Source organism: Tamandua tetradactyla, chromosome 8 (genome assembly GCF_023851605.1).
Source record: "Tamandua tetradactyla isolate mTamTet1 chromosome 8, mTamTet1.pri, whole genome shotgun sequence".
Taxonomy (NCBI): domain Eukaryota; kingdom Metazoa; phylum Chordata; class Mammalia; order Pilosa; family Myrmecophagidae; genus Tamandua; species Tamandua tetradactyla.
Window position 1 is genome coordinate 32960725 of NC_135334.1, and position 12291 is coordinate 32973015.

Genomic DNA, 12291 nt, shown 5'->3' on the forward strand with positions numbered 1-12291 from the left:
CACACCAATGTTTATAGTAGCATTATATACAGTTGCCAAGAAATAGATACAGCCCAAATGTCCATCAATGGATGAGTGGCTAAACAAGCTGTGGTATTTATATATGATGGAATATTACACAGCTGTAAGACAGAATAAAGTCATCAAGCATATAACAACATGGATGGACCTTGAGGATATTATGCTGAATGAAATTAGCCAGAAACAAAAGGACAAATACTGTATGGTCTCACTAATGTGAACTAACAATGACAGAATTTGGAGAGCTGAAGTTAAGAACACAGGTTATCAGGAAATAGAAATAAGGTAGAGATTAGGCAATTGGTGCTGAAGGAATACAGATTGTACAACAGGACTGACTATAAAAATTCAGAATGGATAGCACAATGCTACCTGATTGCAGCACAATAAGTACACTGAATGAAACTAAACTTGAATATGATAGAGGGAGAAGGGCTGGAGGCACGTATGAAACCAGAAGGAAAGATAGAGGATAAAGACTGAGACAGTATAATTTAGGAATGCCTAGAATGGACAAGGATGGTGATTCAATGTACAAATCAAAAAACAGTTTTGCATGAGGGAGAACAAAGTAATGTCAATATTTCAGGGTGTTGAAAATAGATGGTATGTGGGAAAAGTACAGTTGATGCAAGCTAGGGTCTATAGTCAACAGTAACACTGTAATATGCTTCCACTGAATGTAACAAAGGTATTATGACAAAACTAAATATCAACAGGTGGAGGACATGGGAAAGGGGTATGGATTCTTTGTGGAGAAAAAGGAAATCTCTTCGAATAGAGTACGGTGACGAAGGCATGCATACACTTAGGTTGGGCTGTATGATATGAGAATAAAGCTCCTTAAAGATGTAGAGAGAAACAAGTGCTAGATAAAATGTGGAGAAAGAGATGTACCTATTCACTGCTGGTAAGGAAACTGAGAGGTGCAGCCCCTTGGAGGGCAGTGTGGTGGTTCCACAGGAGGCTAGAGATGGGTTTGCCATAGGATCCTGCAACCTCTTTGCTTAGTATATGCCTGGAGGAACTGAGTGTGGGGACATGAATGGACATTTGCACACTGGTGTTTATGGCAACAGTGTTTCTGATCCACAATGAATGGAGGTGGCCTAAGGGTACAATGACTGAGGGATGAATGGGGAAATTGTGTTATATACATACAAAAGACTACTGAGTAGCCGCAAGAAGCACTCAAGTTATGAGGCATGCAACTAGATGAATGAGCCTTAAGGACTCTATATTGCATGAAACACGAGGGAAAAAAGACAAATATTATCATGCCTCAATCATATGGACTAACTATAATATGAAAACTCAATGAACTAAAGTCGAGAGCATGGTTTATCAGGCTGGGACCTATTGTAAAGGGTTCTACATTATAAGCTCTTAGAGCAGTCACATACATTCAAGAGGTTTAACTCTTAATTCTAAATTCTGAGATACTGAGCTGTTTGTATATAACATGTTTCTGGTTGTTCCCAGAAACTCTGGGTATTTATGTGACACTTGACTTAGGGTTAGAGCTCTGAAACTATGAAAGTCAGCATTACCCCATACAGGAATTGTTTGAAAAGTTGAAGAAGTGATCAGACTTCGAGTAGAGATATGAATGAAGCTGATCTAGATATGACTAAGGTATATCAGAATAAAGGGTAAAGGATGATATCCATATTTTAAAACGTCAGTTTCTGTGTGAGACTAAAGGGAGAGATGTTTATTGGGTGCAAAATTTATATTTCGCATTTCCTAATTTAACTTGTATGGTCAGTTTACTTGAATACCATAAGTACATGAAATCTTGACTAGGGCATGAGATTTTGTGGGTGTGTCCAGGCTAATGTGATACCCCGATAAATTCCAAAGTAATTTGGGCAGAAAATAAAGACGTATTTGCAAAGTCTTCTTGGGGGAATGGCAAGAAAGGCAGAAATATTCAACTTCCCCATTTGGAGAATTTCTGATATTCTCACAAGTAGTGGGGACAACCAAATCAATAAGCCAAGCCCTTGGTCTTCAGGTTTGCTCCTATGAAACTTATTCCTGCAAAATTCCTAAAAAATGCTTATGGTGATGAATACACAACTATGTAATGATATTGTGAGCCAGTGATTGCACACCATGTATGAAATGCACGTATATGAAGATTTCTCAATAAATATGTATTTTTTAAAATAGATTTTTTTTTAATTGACCAACCTTTCTGGACTGATTCCATCTGACTTCCCAGGGCAGGAATCCTAATGAGGAAGAAATGAGAGACAGGAAAGCATCATGGGGGCAGGAGGACAGAAGAAGAGATGTGTAACTGAACTGCTATAAGATAACATGGATCTCAGAACTGAAAAGTTTAAAGACAATAGAGCACTGAGTGAGGGAGAGAATTTAAATTTAACAACTCATAGTAGCTGGGAGAAGGGTCTGCACAAAAACAAACAGAACAGATCAAGATTCCTGGAGAAGGAAAAGAGAAAAAAGAAGCCCTGATCTGGAGGTGAAAAAATTGCACAAAAAGTACAGTCTGAAAAACTGCACTATATATCCCTGATAAGAAACAGATGAAGAAGAGCTGAGAATATCTGAATGGTTAAGCAAGGGTTATTCTAAAGATCTAGAATAAGTAAGACCAAGCATCAAAGAAGAGCCTTAACACAAAGCCAGTCAAAAATAAAACATTAAGCAAGAGGGATAAACAGACCTTCAGAGTTAACCCATTCAAAGAATTGGATGCCCAGACACCAGCAAAATATCATACGCCATACTATGAAACAGAAAGATATGACTCAATCAAGGGAAAAACTTAAAACTTCAGAATAAATTCAGAAATTGGAACTAATCAAAGACATTCAAACAAACCTCCTAAATCAATTCAAGGCGATGAAGGAAATTATGCATAAAGAGATAAAGGATACTGAAAGGTACAATAAAGGAGATTAAAAATACACTAGAGAGAATACACTAGAGAATATACTAGAAGAACAGATAGGGAAAAGAACAGGAAAAATTGAGCAGTGTCTCAGGGATGTGAATAATAGCACAAAGGACACAGACCAACACACCACGGGTATCCCAGAAAGAGAAGAAAAGAGAAAATGGGCAGAAAGAATATTTGAGGTACTAATGGCTGGAAACTTTCCAACTCTTATGAAACACATCAGTATACATGTACTAGAACTCCAAATAGAATAAATCCTAATAGACCTAACAAACACACGCTAACAGAATGTTAAATGCCAAAGATAAGAGGGAATTCTGAAACCAGCAAGAGAAAAACGATTCACAACATACAGTAAGGCTAATTGCTGATTTTCTCATTAGAAACCATGGAGACAAGAAAGCAGTGGTTTGAAAGAGAAAAATGTACTAAGCAAGAATTCTTTATCTGGCAAAATTGTCCTTCAACAATGAGGGAAAGTTTAAAATAATCACAGATAAAAAGAAACTGAGAGAGTTCATCAACAAAACACCTACCCTACAAGAATTACTAAAGGGAATTCTGCAAATTGAAAAGAAAAGACAGGAGACAATAGCTTGGAGTAGCGTGAAGAAATGAAGATCCCCAAAACGTGTAACTAAAAGGGTATATGAAACACCCTGCAGTACTATGTTCTCAGTTTACGACTCCACTCTCTAAGTCATAAAAAATCAGAACACAATTGAACAAGAAAAAGGCACATTTTCTGGTAACAGATATGCAAAACATAAAGTGGAAAAAGGGCACAAAAACAACATAAAGAGGGGTCAGAGGGATCTGGGACAAACAACATGCATGCTATTGAAGCTAAATCAGTATCTTTTCAAATTGGTCAATTATAGATATAGGCCGTGTATTGTAATCCCCATGGTAACCACAAAGAAAGTATTCTAAATAAATACAGAAACAGAAATGAGAAAGGAATCAGTCAGATGCATCACAAAAAATAAACTACACAGGAAAGGAGGTTGCAATAAAGAAAACAGAGACAAAAATAAGATATGACATATAAAAGCCAAAGAACAAAATGTCTGAAGTTCTGCCTTTACAATTATAACACTGAATGTTGATAGATTAAACTTCCCAACCAAACGACACAAATTGGCAGAATGAACAAAAAAAAGTATGATCCAACTATACATTGTTTACAAGACACTCACTTCAGACCCAAAGACACAAACAGGTTGAAAGTGAAAGAATGGAAAAAGATATTCCATACAATTACTAATAAAAAAGCAGCTGGGGCAGCTATAATAATGTTGGACAAAAACAGACTAAGTCAAAAGCTGTTAAAAGAGACAAACAAGGAACTATATAAAATAAAAGTGGCAATCCACCAAGAAGAAATAACAATCAAAAATATTTATGGAGCTAACCACAGTTCCCAAAAATACATGAGGCAAACACTAGCAAAACCGAAGAGAGAAACAGAGACCTCTACAATAATAGCTGGAGACTCCATTACATCACTTTCATCAATAAACAGAACATTTAGATAGAAGATCAATAAGGAAACAGAGAACTTGAATATTATTATAAATGAATAGACCTAAGTTACATACACAGAACATGGCATGCCAAAACAGCAGAATATACATTCTTCTCAAGTGTACATGGATAATTGTCCAGGATAGACCATATGCTAGGTCATAAAACAGTTCTCAATCAATTCAGAAAGACTGAAATCATACAAAGTGTCTTCTCTGACCATAATGGAATGAAGCTGGAAATCAGTAACAGGAACAGAACTAGAAAATCCATAAATATATGGAAGTTAAATAACACCCTCTTGAACAACCAGTGAGTCAAAGAAGAAATTGCAAGGGAAATGAGAAAATACTGAGATGAATGAAAACAAGAACACAACATATGAAAACTTATGGGATACAGTAATGGGAGTGCTGAAAGGGAAATTAACAGTCATAAATGCCTACATTAAGAAGGAAGAGCTAAAATCAAAGACCTAACTGCACACCTGAAGGAATAAGAAAAATTCCAAAACAAGAAATAAAGATTAGAGCAGAAATAAATGAAGTTGAGAAAAAAAAACAATAGAAAATCAACAAAACCAAAAGTTGGTTCTTTGAGAAAATCTAGAGAATTAACAAATCCTTAGCTAGACAGTCAAAGAAAAAAGACAGTAGATGCAAATAAATAAAATCATAAATGAGAGAGGTACATTACTAGGGATCCCACAGAAATAAAATGGATCAAAAATGGATACTATACGCCAACAAATTAGATAATTTAGATGAAATGGGCAATTTCCTAGAAACACATGAACAACCTACATTGACTTTAGAAAAAAGAGAAGACCTCAACAAATCAATTCACAAGTAAAGAGAATGATTCAGTCATCAAAATTAAAAAAAAAAAAAACTTTTGTGCAAAGGATTTTGTCCCTAAAGTGATGAGACAACCTATTTATTGGGAGAAAATATCTGGAAACCACATAACCGATAAGGGTACAATATCCAGAATATATAAAGAAATCCTATGACTTAACAATAAAAAGACAAACAACCCAATTAAAAATGGGTAAAATATCTGAATAGATATCTATATAGATATTTTTCTATATATAAAAATAGATATCTATATCTATTCAGATATTTTTCCAAAGAGGATATACAAATGGCTAAAGAGCATATGAAAAGATATTCAGTATCACTAGCTTTTAGGGAAATGCAAATCAAAACCACAACGAGATATCATTTCAGACCCACTAGAACGACTACAATTTAAAAAGATTGTAAGTTTTAGAGAGGATACGGAGAACAGGAACACTCAAACATTGCTGGTGGAATTGTAAAATGGTGCAGCCACTGTGGAAGACAGTTTGGCAGTTCCTCAGAAAGTTCAGTATAGAATTACCATATGACCTGGCGATGCCTCTTCTAGGTATATACCCAGAGGAATTGAAAACAGAAACTCAAACAGATACTTTCTGTTAGGATAAAGGTTGCCAGGCATAGAGAGTGGGAAACTAATGTTTAATTTATACAGAATTTCTAGGTAGGTTAATTGTAAGGGTTTGGACAGAGTGGTGGTGGTAGTACATTACTAAGAATGTCACAGTACTGAACTATGTATGTGAGTGTGGTTGAAAGGGAAAGTATAGAGTTGTACATGTTACTAGAATGAAAGAAGATAAAACATGGGACTGGATAACAATGAACCATGCTGTGGACAATGGACTGGGTGTAACAGTACAAGTATAAAAATATTTTTTCACGCATTATTAAAAATTTATGTCACTATTATAAGGTGCTAATAATAGGGTGGTATATGGGGGGGAATACACCTAATGTAAACTATGAACTACAGTTAATAGTACTATTTCAATCTTCTTTCGTTGGTTGTAACAAAGGTACCACACTAATGCAAGGAGTCAACAACAGAGGACATAAAAACAAACACTGTTTTTTTAATTGACATTTTTATTTTTTTATTGACCTACAACCTCTCTAATTAGGTTAGGTTAGGTTAAAATAATTTTTAAAACATTATGCTAAATGAAAGAAACCAGACACAAGTACTATATATGGTATGATTCCATTTATACAAAATTTAAATATAAATACATCTATAGAGACAGAATTAGATTAGTGGTTATATAGGGCCAGGGAAGGATAGAAGGATTGAAAGATGACTGCTAAAGAGTGGATAGAAGGATTGAAAGATGACTGCTAAAGAGTATGGGTTTTTTTTTCTCAAAATGAAAACGTTCTAAAACCGATTGCGATGATGAATGCACAACTCTGATTATACTAAAAGCTACTGATTGTACACTTTGGATGGAATGCTTTGTATGTGACTCTATCTCAATAAAACTGCTTTAAAAATAAATATATAAAATAAAACAGCACAATGCTTAGGGGGAAAAGTTACCCCAGCAACTTAGTGAAGAGATTGGGGTTAAATATTTTGCACTATGAAACAGTGAAGTGTAGTAGTGGTTGAGAGCCCTGGTGTTGGACCTAGACTCCCTGAGTAGAACTACTTGTTTACCTACTAGCTGTTTAACCTTGCGTAAATTATTTAACTTCGTCGTGCTGTAAAGTGTCCTCATCTGTATAATGGGAACAATTTCAAAGTGTGTTTTTTGTGAGGATATGGCAAGTCAACATATATAAAAGCTGGATAAATGGTGGTAATTATTATTAAAACAAGAGACCAAAAGAATGAACCAATGTTACCCACCCAAACAAAGGCATCTGGAAAAGTTCTAGTTATCAAACAACATCGAAAAGCTGATTCAACAACTACTTAAAGACACGCATTGTGCTCCAGTCTCTGGAAGAGCAAAGAGGAGCATATCACTGGTCTCTGACATTGAGAGGTTCACAGTCTTGTGGGAGTTAAAAAAGTCAATAATTAGAGCCACATGATAAATGCTATAATAAAGGTATATACAAAATGCTAAGAAAGTACAGGAGCACTAACTCTGCCTGGTGTTTGAGCTAAATCTTGAACTATGAATAGGTGTCCTGTGTTTGAGCTAAATCTTGAACTATGAATAGGTGTCCTCAGGGGGCAGAGAGGCAATGCTCTCCACAAGTTTGGAAACGCCAAGTATCGGAAAAAGAGACATCAAAGAACATGGCCAGTTCACAAACCTGCAAGTTGTTTCTTCATATATGCCTATTATGTACCACTTGGTTTATATATACTCCCTCATTTAAGCCTTACAATATTCTGGGTATTTAATAACCCTTAGTGAATGAAGAAACTGAACTCAAAGAAGTTGAGAAACTTTTCCAAATACACAGAGCCAGCCAATACCTGAACTGAGTGAGATTTAAACCAGGTCTACCTGACCTCAAATGACTTCCTTTTTTGCTAGATTAGAACATGTTGACATGTATTTGACCATTCTCCTGAAAGTAACTGTAAGTCAATAAAGGGTTTGATTCAGGAGTAACATAATTGGATTTCAATCTTGGAAAGTAATCCAGTACCTCAGTAATCCAGTACCTCAGTAATCCAGACAACAAAAGAAAAGGCCTGAACAAAGAACTAGCAGTAGAGATGGAGAAGCTTTTGAAACATTTAGAAGAAGTAGATCACCAATGTAAATAACTAGATGTGAGATTGGGTAAGAGCAAAGAGTCCAAAATTATTACTCCTAGATTTCTAGTTAGGCCATCTACATAGATGGTGAGGCTAGGATGTGGTAGTTTAGTAATGGCACCCAAATATGTCCACATCTTAATTCCCAGAACCTGAGAATTTTACTTTATACATCGTTGCAGATGTGATTAAATTAAGGTTCTTAAAATAGGAAGATTATCCTGGATTATTTGGGTTGGTCCTAAATGCAATCAAAAGTGTCCTTTTAAGAAGACCCATATCTCACACCCTATACAAAAGTTAACTCAAAATGGATCAAAGATCTAAACATTAGGTCTAAGACCATAAAACGGTTAGAGGAAAATGTAGGGAGATATCTTATGAAACTTACAATCAGAGGCGGTTTTATGGACCTTAAACCTAAAGCAAGAGCACTGAAGAAGGAAATAAATAAATGGGAGCTCCTCAAAATTAAACACTTTTGTGCATCAAAGAACTTCATCAAGAAAGTAGAAAGACAGCCTACACAATGGGAGACAATACTTGGAAATGACATATCAGATAAAGGTCTAGTATCCAGAATTTATAAAGAGATTGTTCAACTCAACAACAAAAAGACAACCAACCCAATTACAAAATGGGAAAAAGACTTGAACAGACACCTACCAGAAGAGGAAATAGAAATGGCCAAAAGGCACATGAAGAGATGCTCAATGTCCCTGGCCATTAGAGAAATGCAAATCAAAACCACAATGAGATATCATCTCACACCCACCAGAATGGCCATTATCAACAAAACAGAAAATGACAAGTGCTGGAGAGGATGCGGAGAAAGAGGCACACTTATCCACTGTTGGTGGGAATGTCAAAGGGTGCAACCACTGTGGAAGGCAGTTTGGCGGTTCCTCAAAAAGCTGAATATAGAATTGCCATACGACCCAGCAATACCATTGCTGGGTATCTACTCAAAGGACTTAAGGGCAAAGACATAAACGGACATTTGCACACCAATGTTTATAGCAGCGTTATTTACAATTGTAAAGAGATGGAAACAGCCAAAATGTCCATCAACAGAAGAATGGCTAAAAAAACTGTGGTATATACATACAATGGAATATTATGCAGCTTTAAGACAGGATAAACTTTTGAAGCATGTAATAACATGGATGGACCTAGAGAACATTATGCTGAGTGAGTCCAGCCAAAAACTAAAGGACAAATACTGTATGGTCCCACTGATGTGAACAGACATTCGAGAATAAACTTGGAATATGTCATTGGTAACAGAGTCCAGCAGGAGTTAGAAACAGGGTAAGATAATGGGTAATTGGAGCTGGGGGGATGCAGACTGTGCAACAGGATTGGATGCAGGGGCTCAGAAATGGACAGCACAATAATACCTAATTGTAGAGTAATCATGTTAAAACACTGAATGAAGCTGCATCTGAGCTATAGGTTTTTATTTTGTTTTTTTTTTACTATTATTATTACTTTTATTTCTTTTCTCTATATTAACATTCTATATCTTTTTCTGTTGTGTTGCTAGTTCTAAACCAATGCAAATGTACTGAGAAACGATGATCATGCATCTATGTGATGATGTTGAGAATTACTGATTGCATATGTAGAATGGTATGATTTCTAAATGTTGGGTTAATTTCTAAAATTAATAAAAAAAAAGTGTCCTTTTAAGAGAGAGGCATAGTTAGAGCTGATAAAAAAAACAATATGGCCATGGACACAGAGATTGGAGTGACATAGACATAAGGCAAGGAACTCCAGCAGCCACCAGAAGCTGGAATAAGCGAGGAATAATCTTCTCCCTAGAGCCTCCAAAAAGAATGCTGCCCTGCAGACACCTTCCTTTTGGCTCAGTGATACAGACTTCAGATTCCTGGCCTCCAGAACCAGAAAAAAATTGTTGTTTTAAACCACCAAGTTTGTGGTAATTTGTTACAACAGCCATAAGAAACTAATACATAGAATTATAGATTTAGGAAGGGTTGTCAGAGAAGGAGGAAAAGATAATGAGCCCAGTTTTGAACCTGTGGCATTTAAGAATGATATAATATAATTAGCAAAAGACATTCAGCACAGTCAGAAATAAGGATATGAGCTCTGAGTAGACTACAAGAAGACATCAATCCACAGGAACAAATCCTGCAATCACACAAAGGAAGAGAATGGAGTGAGAAGAAATAAGGGCTGAAGCTTTACATCCACTTAGCAATTCCAGTCAGATGAAGAGTCCAAAATGAAATCTAACAGTAATGTATTTCACATTGGCCTTCTGAGGTGCTGGGCATACTGCAGTACTAGTAATAATAGGTAACATATCAATATTTACTATGTGCCCAATACTGTGCAGAATGCTTTCCATGCATTATCGTATTCCCCACAACAACTGATAAGGTCGATACTAATATTACACACTTTAAAGACATGAGAAAAGAAGCAGAGTAAGTAACTTGCTCAAAGTTACTCAACTTGTGACAAGGGACAGGATCAAAATCATCTTAACTCCAAAGTCCAAAACAAAAACGCTAAGCTTTATCAATCTTACTGTTGATCTAAGTAAGGAAAGCCATATCCAGATGACAAATATTGACTTTAACTCCAGGAATTTCCCATATGTAAAATCCCTGATTACACTAGAAGGGGCAATCACTGAGAGGGTGAGTGGTGTGGGTGAAGGCCAAAAGACAAGGGGAGAGGAAGGAGGGGAGATGATAGGCCCAAAGAGCTTGAGCTGGGAGGGAGATCAGGTCAAAGTGATGACTACAGGGATAGGCATCTGGGAGCATCAGCTACAACGTGGAGCTGGTACCAGGTGCAGGCCAGTAATCCAACTTTTCCATTGTCAATTCTTGGGCAGAGATTTGAATCAAGCGGACAAAATGTGATGAGCACAGGAAGGAGAATGGATGATGTTGAGAGATGCAGGATGGCATAAGGGTTAAGAGCAAAGCCCTCTGAATTAGAAAGACATGGGTCTAGGTTACAATTCTCACACCTAGTAAGTGTGAAAGCTTGAACTTTCTTATCCTCTTGGAGCCTGAATTTCCTCGTCTGTAAAATGGATGGCATAAGGGTTAAGAGCAAAGCCCTCTGAATTAGAAAGACATGGGTCTAGGTTACAATTCTCACACCTAGTAAGTGTGAAAGCTTGAACTTTCTTATCCTCTTGGAGCCTGAATTTCCTCGTCTGTAAAATGGATTTAGTAAGACCCATACCGCAGATCAGGTCAAATAATTATGTAAAGCACATAGTGAGTGCTTACAAAGGTAGGTGTCACTATTATCAGTATTGTTGTTACTATAATTATTATGAATATTACTATAACTACTACAGCATTCATCTCCAAACTCTTAAGTACCACTGTACTTTCATCATTTTATCAAAAACAGTATGGTGTGCAGAGGAGCGGCCTGGGCGTCAAGAGGCCTGAGTTGTGACACGCCGCAGACCACTCGTGAGGCCTCCTCAGGGCCCCAGGTGACATCTCCCCCCCTCCCCCCACTCCCTTCTCCAAGCCGGTGGAGTAACGGCTGGCTCCCCAGGCCCCATACCCGGTGACATGACCGCCCCCTTCCCTCTGCAGCCCAAGTCCGCAATGACACGGAGTCCGGTTGCAGCCCACCCGGAGCGTCGGCGGCGCCCACCTCACCTTCTCGTAGTTCTGCATAAGACGGCTGATAACCTCGCGCTCGACCTGCCACTCGGGCTTCTTCAGCTGCTTCCTCAACTGCTTCTTTTCGTTCTGCTTATGGCTGTGTTTCTTCTTCCAGCGATTGAAACTCCGCACGGGGTCCGAGCGGACTCCCGAACCCGGAGATCCGGCAGTTTTGCCCATGGCGGCGGCGTCTTCGGCCCAGATAGCCTCCTCAGACTCGACACACCTGAGGCGAGGCAGAGGTACGGCGCTGAGGAAAGGGACACGGAACAAGCGTGGGGAAAGCGTGCGCGTGCGCATGCGCAAACCCAGGAGCCCGCCCCCGAAGTTTGGAAACCGGGGCACGCGCCAGTGACGAAAAGGAAAAGGTTGACGGTAACTGGCGACTTGGATTCCGCAGGGCGGAGCAGAGCAGTCTCAGGGGAACGGAGGCGGAGCGCTCTGGGAAATGGGCGGGACTGAGCGAATATCAAGAGCACGCCGGCTCTTTAAATGAGCGCATGCGTACAGGCTAACGTTACTACGGTGATGCTATACTGCTTTAACATGTAA

At 38.0% G+C, this 12291-nt stretch overlaps 1 protein-coding gene across 1 annotated transcript in view; it reads right to left on the reverse strand.

Moving 5' to 3' along the window:
* The window catches only part of DDX10 (DEAD-box helicase 10), a 368946-nt gene extending 356890 nt beyond the window's left edge, over positions 1 to 12056 (reverse strand). The window contains exon 1 of the mRNA XM_077113037.1: positions 11734 to 12056. Coding sequence (XP_076969152.1) covers positions 11734 to 12039 — 306 coding nt within the window. The 5' untranslated portion in view covers positions 12040 to 12056. The remainder of the gene's footprint in view (positions 1 to 11733) is intronic.
* Positions 12057 to 12291: the final 235 nt, after the last annotated feature.